The 10259-nt window shown below is 48.1% G+C and overlaps 1 protein-coding gene across 2 annotated transcripts in view; it reads left to right on the forward strand.

The window, feature by feature from the left end:
* FBXW4 (F-box and WD repeat domain containing 4) overlaps window positions 1-10259 on the forward strand; it is a 62837-nt gene extending 52578 nt beyond the window's left edge. The window contains exons 7-10 of one of the 2 annotated variants that reach the window (XR_012662777.1): window positions 8782-8922; window positions 9095-9236; window positions 9492-9685; window positions 9912-10259. Coding sequence is in view for 1 of the 2 variants with exons in the window: in XM_075107251.1 (XP_074963352.1) it covers window positions 8782-8922; window positions 9095-9236; window positions 9492-9608 (400 nt within the window). In the remaining variant the exon portion in view is untranslated. Of the gene's footprint in view, window positions 1-8781; window positions 8923-9094; window positions 9237-9491 lie in introns of both variants that reach the window. The other variant, XM_075107251.1, reaches the window with a different exon arrangement.

Below are 10259 nucleotides of genomic sequence, written 5' to 3' on the forward strand. Positions count from 1 at the left end.
TTCCCCATAGCTTTGAACTCTAAGGTTTAAACAAGGTTGACACCCTTTAATAACCAAAAGGAGTTTGTTGGGTGAAGGGAGCAAATGGATTCAGAACTGATCGAAAGGAAAGGTAACTGACTCCAGGAAGTGTGGGGAGTCTGTTTCACCCAGGCACTTAAACGGGATTTATCCAGTCACAGAGTCCTGGTAACAGGAGGGACAAGAAATAGCAAATATTAACCTGGCACTGATAAGTTTTACAGGATTTGGGGGACAGAAGAATCATCATACCATGTTGTAGATGCAGAATCCCCCCTCCTGCCCTGTTTTCCTACAGATTCATCATGCCAAGTATCTATCTTTTTTTTTTTTTTTTTTGCCAAGGAAACTCTCCAGGGTTTGTGGGAAAGAGGCTCCCTGTTCCTTTCAGGCTTGGGTTTCTTTCTTGGCTGAATAGTTTTAAATCACAATAACAAGTCCAAAACTTGCCCAACAGTGAGCTAAACAGCTTTCTGGGCCGTGCTTACATCAGGTAAGTGAATGCAAACGTGTGCCTTCTGCTGCCTCTGCTCACTGCAGGGGGGTGATCCACAGGTAGTTGCCGTTCCTCATATGGCTGCTCCTTCTCTTTTCCTGAGGATCTCCTGCTTGGTTTTTGTTGTGCTGTTTCCCCATCCTGTCCACAGATGGCTTTGTTACTCATTTTAAACCATCAGTTCTGGGTGTTTCCATTTATATGCCCTTTGGTTAATCAGGAACACAAATGCCATACCTTCTTCCTGAAATTCAAAGGAAAAAGGGTTGGTGAGGTGACAGACTGGGTTCTGTTGTAGGGGGATTCTAGTCTTTAGGTGAATGCTTTCTTGGCCTGTTCATATTAAATCTGTTTGGTAAAACTGTCTTTGGATTTCTAATTTGGTCCTTGGGAACCATTCCTTCTGCAGTAAGGTAGGTAGGATGGAAAGTTCTAGATGTAGATCTAGGCAAAGGGAAAAGCAGGTCCTTCTTCATGAAACTGGCAATCCCACTTGTGAATAGAGCAGTAAGACTAGATATAAACAGGTCTCCTGCCTTCAGGCATGAATTAATCACTTGACAAGGCCAGAAGAAAATTCCTACCCCAGTTCTGCAGCTCTGAACTGTAGGATTTGTTTCCCTTGCTCGGAGGTCTTGGGCGTTGTTGGAGGCAGGACACCAGTGGCCAACTAATTGAGCCAGTGCTGGAGAAAACTTGTTGCTGCAGGGAGCCTCTTAAGTGGCAGTCTCTTGGATGCAGACTTTGTTGTGTTCAGAGCTCTGTCTCTTGGCTATAATGGATAGCTTCAGTCTTGTCTGTCCAATATATTTCCCATGGTATGCATGTGTTCTCAAAACCATTTGGGGCCTTGTGGTTCTTTACTGATTTCTGGGGGGATTTTTTGACATAGTCTTTCTGAACCCTCTCACATAAGCTGGGCATCTTCTGCCTTCCTTCTGTTAAGAGGGCTCCGGTGCATCTTAACCTAAATGTAAAGCTGTTGTAAGAGGAAGAACGTGCAGATGTTTACCCTGAATCCTTTCCTCCCCATAGTAGTCTTGGCCTTGTCTCACTACAGATGAGCATGAGGCCAGCTCCTGCCCTTTGGATGTGTGCATGTTCAGGGCATGTGGTGGCCTTTGCACTCCTGTTCAGGCGTATTTATGACAACTTTACAAGGCCTCGAACAATCAGAGAGCGTGGGTGGGGGCTGGACACTCCGAGCGCATCAATCAGTTTCATCCCTCTGAGCCAAAGCAAAAGCAATCTTTATTTTTCCCTGGGTTGAGAGAGAATCAACAGAGGCAAGAGAGAAGAATGGTGAGGAGTGAATGAGGAACCCCCTCTGCCACTGTCTAGCGGTAGCTCATTTAAACAGATGGCTTTGTTTTGATTTGGACTCTCCATTTTTTTGTCTCCCCACTAAAGGAGACCTGCAGAGCTCTGTCCAGAAAGGGAGCAATACAGCCGCCTGTTCCCACACAAGTGGGGCGAAAGGCGGGAGGCTTTGAGAATTCCCTGCTTCTTTTCCTCGCCTCCTTCTTTTTCTCTTCCCCCAAGAAATCACAGTTTGAGAGAATTGCCCCCTACTCCTCCCGTTGGAAAGAAAGACAGAGAAGACATTCTTGACATTCTTTGCAGAGAAAAGGGGTTAAATGTCTGAATTTGGGGGTCACCATGTTATACAAATTGCAATCTAATCGTTTTTACAAGAACACACGTGTGCTAAGAAAAGCAGCCATGGACAAGAAAGAAAACGGGACAGACAACCTTTTTTGTCCTATCTTTTTTTTTTTTTTCCCCACAAGGTTTTGGACTATTGTCATGTCCTGTCTCTCTCCCCTCCTCACCCCCGAGAGGGAGAACATTGGTTTTATAGTTAAATTGGTTCGTAAAGCAGAAGGGCTTGGTGCCATTTCTGTTTGTTTTCCCAAATAAAAGCCCCAGCAGGGTCTCTTTTGCACCGTTGTGGCTTTATTTGAAGAAACTGTCTTTTTCCCATAGCCCAGCGTGTCAGTTTATCCTCTGAACTTAACCTTACGGGAACCCGAACAACAAAAACTCACAGGGTCCCAGAGCTGGAAAGGTAAAGAAATTGTATCTTTTTATTGGACCATTTAAAGCGTGTGTGGGCCAATTCAGAGAAAGCAGAAGAAAAGAAGGCAAAAGTCCCTCTTCTCTCCCCTCTGACACAATCTCCAACCATCGTTGGTGTCATTCCCCCCTACTGCCTTGAGTCCCTTCAGCTGTGCTGAGGAAGCTGAGCAAGGCATTTCTTCTGAAAAATCACTTACAACAGCATCCCTGAGCCATTTCACATGGAGGTGCTCCCTCAAAATTCCCCACGCCAATCCCACATCTCCCTGTAGGAGTTAGTAGCCTTGGCTAAGCACAGGGGTAGGATAACTCTATGAAGAATAACTTTGCCAAGAATCTGTCCTTCTCCCTACGTACATTACAGATGTTGTTTGACCAAGCCTTTCCCTTCTTAGCATAAGCTGCTGCATCCCCTGGGTGCCTCCGCTGCTATTACAAAGCACCTGGAAGAGACAACAGCTCAACTCTTCCCTTTGGTTTTGGTGCTCTCTCCAAATCAAATGACAGAAGTTGTGCAAATGCTGTACTCTAGATAATTTTTAAATGGATTTTGTTTCCTTTCTGTTTGATACTCAACTGAAATATCCTATTTTTTTGAACTGAACAGTACTCTCTCCACTTTTTTTGAAGTAAATACTTCCCAGCTGGCTCGTTGCAAGTAGTTACTGGGGCTAAAATACTGGTTTAGAGCTCTGCTCTTTTTCTGAATAGCGACCTGCTTATGTGCAGTGGCTTCTCCTCTTTGGACAATCATGGCTCACAGATGAGGTTTCCAGAGTATGTCCTTGATTTTGCCCATCTGTTTACAGCAGATGTTCTGAATTCAGCAGTTTCCTAGAATTTGAATGTTTGAATAATATCAATTCTAGTGAATCGGGGTCACCAAAAATTGAGGGTGGGGAGAAAAGTTTGTTGTTTCATTCCAGCTTTTGGAGTGTAGTTCATGTGTATTAGAGACAGCTGGCCAAGGCCTGCAGCAAATGGGCAGGGTACAGGGAGGGAGGTGTGGACTTGTTTTGGACTCCAGCTATCAGCAAGGTCTCAGGGAAATCCTGAACTTTCGTGGCCACACAAATAATCACATGTGGCTTGGGAGGCTGTCTATGGCTTTAACTTGGTGGCAGCAGCATCCCATAGATTATCTGGAAACTAACCTATTTTGTCTTCATGTTGCTGGGGTGAGGAGGAATAGAGCCTTAAGCTGGTTTGGTTTTTTTTCTTTTTAAAAAAAAAAAAAACAACAAAAACCACAAAAAAAAACCCCACAACTTAAACCAGCCTGTTTCTGGCATTCCTTGGTAGTTCACTTTGCTTCCAGGCTAGAAGGCTCCTGTCTTCTGGCAGTATCGTTATAGCAATGCTAGATTTCCAGCATGGAAAGAAGAGAGTGAAATGTGGAAATCCCAAACGAATAGCTTATTTTAAAAATAATTTTAAAAAGTCTTATTTTCTAAAGAATGTGGAAATTGATGGAGATGAACCAAAGTATTCTCTATAGTGCCTGAACAAAATGCCTTTCATTCTTGAACTCATCAGTTTGATACAATTCCCAGGCGCAGGGACTTTGTTTAAACATTTTGTTCCATCAGCAAGGAGTCAGGAGCCTCCCGCTAACACAGCTTTCCTGTGCTAGGGACGAAATGGGCTGCTGGCTTTGCTCTGCCTCTGTTCCTTGTGGGCTGGTACTGGTTTACTGCCAATATGATTTCAGTCTGTCTTAGATGCCTAAGAGAAAGTAGGAGAAACTAGGAATATCTGCGAGTTTCCTGCTTGGCACTGGAAGTCTACCTGGGTGTCTGTAGGTGCTGTGTTGGCCCAGGTGGCTTGTGGTTAAGGTGGTGAAGCTGAGAGCTCTGGCTCTAGACTGGTCTTTCCAGGAAACCTGGACTGTCACATTTGTGATTCTGCTGCACAGAGCTCCACTGGTGCGGAGTTGTTTCTGTCGGTGCTACCCAGCAATGGAACTGAACCCGGCATTGTTTGACTGAGGCTGTTCAGTACAGAAAACATAACAAAACTCCCACCATCTGCACAGCTAGCTGCCTGGCTTGCCTGAAGAAGGCCTGGGAGTGAAACTGCCTCTACTTCCTACTGCTGAAGGCCCAGGGCATGGTGGGGAGGTGGTGTGGACCTTCCATGCTTGGTCTTACTTGGGCTTCACAGTCACTTGCTGACTAACCTTCATAGCATGTAACAAGGACAGAGCACCCTGGCCTCTGAAGTACTGAAGATCAGCTACCTGGTTTTTGGGAAGGTGTTTGGGTGCAGAGGGTGAAAAAGGGGCCACAAAGGCTGTTCCCTGCTGCATTTGGCTCGTGCTGGTGATCTTTGCAAGCTAGTGAGGAACAAGGTTCAAGATAGTTATCACATGTATTTCTGTCCCTCATTGAGTAGATATCTTCTGCCCATGCAAGTTGTTAGAAAACCATTGGTGATGTGCTGGTCTATCTGCTGCTTTTCTGTTGCCCCCCAATGGGTTATCTTGATCCTTTATGGGTTATTAAGGATTAGCTGTGGGTTTTGCTCCCTAGGAAGTGGAAGCTGTTGCGGACTGGGGTTTGAAGACACGGAGCATTTAGGATAATGAAGACTGGACAATTTGTGGGCCCGAACTTGTGATCCCAAGGCTGGGAGAGTTACAGTGGCAGAGAGTTCCCTTCCTAGCATGGGCTCAGCATGGCTGTGTATGCTGCAGGGACATGGAGCTAGCGTGGCATGGTGGTCACTGGTCCAGACATACCATAATCTGCTGAAAAACAGGGGAAGTATTAATCACTTTCTGCATCTTTATCATGCCAGAACACTTAAGCTTTTGGTTTGTGTGCCTAGTGTACAGCACAGTATGATTTTCCCCTGGTGTCAGATTATAAGTGCTTCACTGTAGCAACTAATGTGTTGTTTCTGTAAACTGCTAAAGGGCTGCCACTGTATGCAGGGGCTGGACCTCCCAGCTGAGAGCTGCTTTGGCTGACCTGTTCTTGGGGCAGGAGAGTTGAACTGATTAACAAACCAGCAAAGCAATGTTTGCTTTGCTGCAGTAACTTGCCAGTATCTGCTTCTTTCTTGCCTACAGAGAGAAGCTAATCTTCCCACACATGCACTTTTTTTCCTTTTCTTCCTTTTTTTGTTGCCTAGGCTGGAAAGGGAAGTGGAGGGAGGAAAACAGGTGTGACTGCTGGGATGCTTAGGTACCACAGCAGTGAGGTGTGAAGGCATGGAGAAGCACTGGGTGGGGCTAGGCACCTGGGTGGTGTTCAGTGCTGCACAGGAAGCTCTGAAAGCAGGAATCCAGACTCTCTGGTTCTTCCTGTCCCTTTGATACTGAAATTTTTCGCTTGGAGACATCTCCAGGCTGCTATTAAAAATTGCTGCCACCTTGCAGCACTGCAGACTGAGATCTGGTCTGGGAGATGGAAGACAAGCTTTAATGTGGCCGGGCTCGCTCTGGGTGTGATGGATGCTTGTTTAGAGGTGAAGGTTTGGGAGAAGATCTGCTGTGACCTATTTCAAGCACCTGACAGGAGGAAGAGGGCTGGTCCCAGTGAGTAGAAGATCGCTGGATCTGTTGCTGCATCCTGCTCCCTTTCCTCAGCACAGTGCTCCTCTCTCCCTGAGCTCACTTATTCCTTTACATATTAAAGGTGTATTAGCAGGGAAAATGGTGGAGGGGAAATAACACAAACAAGTTTCAGCTAGCTAGTAGGAGATATTCACCAGATGTGCTGCTGGGCTGCATGACCCATGCGCAGCTGCCCATCCTAGTTTCCTCTCCCCAAGTGCCCTGTGCCCACAGCAGGAGTCCAGGGGACACCCTGCAAAACCAAAAAAGCAGTAGCATGCAGAAGAGGGGAGAGAGGGGTCCAAGCTGCTGGTGCTGCCTAGGGCTTGCTGAGATAGCTCATCTCCTGTGAGTAACTTCCTGCTCCTGCCTGAGCAACTGTCAGAGGGCTCTGCAGGTTAGACAGTCTGGCTCCTTATGCATCTCACGGGTAATCCAAGGGAGAGCAGCTGACTCCTCCTTATACCTCTGTTATGTGTCTTACAACTCTCGGCCACACATATAACTCGTAGGATGAAGAAGGTTGTATGGAAGCCTCGAGAAGGGTTGTGTGCATGCCCATCTGTTCTGCTGGCTCTGCAGAATGGCAGATGGAGGGGATCTGTGTCCTTGAAGGGGCAGGGGAGTGCCAGAGCTGAGGGATGTCCATCCATGTCTCATTCCATGATGGAGCTGAGGGTGCCCCAGCCAAAACCTGCAGCTCTTGCTCCTAGTGCTCAGACTGTGAATACTTCAACCTCTCGACCTGCACACAGGTGCAGAGCTGCTGCTGGGTTGGTTTGCAAGTAACCTTCCAAGGGTTAATGTATTGTGAGAAGGTTGGAAAGGGCTGAAGCCTGGAATCCCCTCGATCCCTTGCCTGGAGAAACACAAAGTCCAATAAGCCAGCACCCCTGGATTTGTGTTGGGGGGGATTAATTCATGCACTTGATGTTAAAGCTTGTCCGAGAGGTTTGTATGGGGGGGCCATTGCTAGGGCTGGTTGGCCTCTCTAAATGGTTGCTAGGGCCCTGGCATCAAGGGCCAATGTAGCTGCCCACAGCCACGGTCACGGAGGGAATTACACAGCCACAAAGAAATTGTTATTCTACATAATCTGCTCTTTGGAGAGTGACTGTGGGGAAACAGGCTGGCCCCAGCATGCCGTCAGCTCTGTGATCATAGAAGCGTGCTGGCTGCAAAGATCGGCCAGGGCTCGCCTTCTGATCTGGGGACACCAGGGCTCGAGGCACTAATCTGCTTTATCAGCGATTTCTCTCTCCTGACACAAAGGTGTTTACTTGTTTTAACATCTCCCAGGACTCTATTTCTCCTTTTGTGTGGTCTTTATCCCCTGATGAGGGCTTTAGCCCAGATTACAGACAGAATTAAGGCATTTGGCAATGTGCCTCAGAACTGTGTGATGCTGGATCAAGGAGCAGAAAGTAACAAAATAATGGAGGGAGATGCTGGGAGTGACCCCACTGCGGGATCCATGCTGTTGGCTTTCAGGACCGCTTCGTTGTCGTGAGAACCAAGAGCCTGTTAGAGAGGGGTGGCCATGAGGCAGGGTTTGAAAAGCAGGTGCTTCAACGTTTATTGTGTCCAGCATTTTTGTTTCAGAGGGTGTGAGGAGGAGGAGGAAGAAAAAGGAGGGTTTGCAATAGGTGGCCATTTCAAGCAGCTGGGCAGATTGTCCCCTCTGTTCCCAAGAGTCTGCCATGGCTGGGTGTTGCTGGCTGCTGGGGCAGGTGGAGTGATACTGGAGACGGACTGCGGCATGTGCCTGATGCAATTTCACGTTGCCCAGGGAAGGGGCTCAAACTCCTTCTTGCAGTCTGGCAGGGTGGGCCCTCACCAGGGACCATCCACCTGGTGAGCTGCTGGTTCCACACATGAACAAGCAGCAAGAGTGATATGGCCACAAAGCATCTGGCTTAGAGCTCATTGGAGATCTCACTTTTGCTTTTTCACAGCAAGCAAGGAATTAAAGAGGAGGGGAGGAAGGTGCCCAAAAAACAAAAAAAGCTAGCTTTTTTTGGAAGTTATCTCCAGAGCAGCCCTGGGGTAGTTGCTCTTCACCTGTCACGTTCAGCTGAGATATGGTGTTTGCAGTATGCAGTGTAACTGGAGGGGGTTGAGGAGAGCAGCTGTGGCAGACTGGGTCAGGAGAGTCTGATTTGCCTGTGGATCTGAGCTATGTGTCAAAGGTGTGGGGACATACCCCAGTGGGCAGTATTTTGAAGGACGGAGTCTGGAATGGGATTGAGTTGGTGGGAAGTGGCTGTTGCAGATTATCTGGAGTTTGACTAAGTTGAGAATTGTCTCCCATGGAAATGGAGCCCTGTCATTCAGAGTACTGGTCACTTCTCAGAACAAAATTTATACTGTTCTGCTGGAAGTCAGCTTTGCCTGTTCCTTGGCACTTATAGCTGTGACTTCTGCTGGTCATCCTCCATGACAGTTAGCGGTCCAACCGCTAGCAGACACTGGAGGAGGGAGAGGAAAACTGTGCAGGCTTTTGCATTCTTTTAAATCAGAGAAATGAGATCTAGGAGACTTCTGTGACACCTTCTCTGCTCTGGCCAGCTGAATTAGAAGGGTGCTTTGCTCTGAATGACTCTTCCCCTACTGTGTTTCATTGCAGTGGTCAGCTGTTGACCTGTTTAGGGACTGACTTCCACCGTGGAGCTGGAGTCCTTGATGTCTTCTATGAAATGCCCTCCCTTCTCCTTTCTTGTGGGTATGACACCTACATCCGCTACTGGGACATACGGGCCAGCACCAGGTGAGCCTACCCTGCTGCCATATGGGACCCGCGTGAGGCTCCTGAGCTCTCCTTGGGTAGTGTCTGGGGACTTGCCTGCAGCTGAATTAGCTCCTTCAAGCAAATTGGGCCTGGGTTCCAGTGATGGAGGAGTGGAGGCTCAGCCCTGCTCTGGTTTGTGTTGCCTTTGCAGGAAGTGCGTCCAGGAGTGGGAAGAGCCCCATGACAGCGCGCTGTACTGCATAAGGAGTGATAAGAACCATATGATCGCCAGCGGCTCTTCTTACTATGGTGTGGTACGCCTCTGGGATAAGCGGCAGACTCGGTGCCTGCAGGTGAGGGCCAGCTTGAGGCCAGGTAGCAGCAGAGCTTCTGAGTTGTTCTCTGGCAGCCCAGTGCCCGTGTCTCTTTGGAAAAAGAGAGAGGGGCTGCTGGGCTGTCTTTGGGGCGAGCCCACTAGGGGGAACTTAACAGAAGTACAGGGAAAAGTCTGCTTTGCTCAGGCATCTCAGCCTTTGGGTCTATAGCACCGGTTGGGGTCTTTGGACTGACCTCTTCTTTGAAAGGTTGATTCTCTTATTTTCTTGCAGAGCTTTCACCTCTCTTCACCCACCAGCAGCCCAGTGTACTGCCTCCGTTTCAGTACCACCCATCTCTATGCTGCCCTGGCATCAGCCCTGCACGTCCTAGACTTCACAGCCCTGTGAAGGGCACAACAACTGCTTCTGGTCACCCCGATTCAGCAGAGTTGACACTTGGCTCAGGGAATCGCAGGGCAGGAGAGGTGAGAATGGTCCCCAAGGCTTCTGAAGGGATTTTTTTGCCTGCCAGAAAGCTACATTGAAGAGTGCACAAAGGGCCAGACTTCCTTACCTCACCTGCCCATTAGTGGAAATAAAAGCTGATTGTCCGTTACTCTTTTTATGTTGTGCAAGTCAGGGCTTGTTTTATTAACTGTGGTGTTTTTTAGTTTTTTTTCCTTTTTTTTTTTTTTTTTCCTGTGGATCCAGCATTTGAGGGGCAAGTTGAGCCGGGATGCCTTATCAGCTGTGTGTGCTGGTCAGGTTGAGGTCAGCCAAGCTCTGAGCCATGTGAAGCAAGTCTAGGCTGTGTGTGGGGTGGACTAATTTGGTGGAAGGGAAAGGTGCCTGGAGCAGGGCCCACCTTTCACCTGCGCTTGCTCTCCTGACAGCTGTTTGTGTTGTCCTTTGCAGCCAAGAGCAAGAATTGAGCTAAAAGGCAGAGCCAGCCCTGTTTTCAGTGTATGCCTCCCCAAGCTGGCCGTCAGGTCAGGCTGTGCACTTGGCAGGGCTGAAACAGTCGCATTTTGCTAAATAAAATTCTGAAGGGAAACTAAA

Source organism: Phalacrocorax aristotelis, chromosome 12 (assembly GCF_949628215.1).
Source record: "Phalacrocorax aristotelis chromosome 12, bGulAri2.1, whole genome shotgun sequence".
NCBI lineage: Eukaryota > Metazoa > Chordata > Aves > Suliformes > Phalacrocoracidae > Phalacrocorax > Phalacrocorax aristotelis.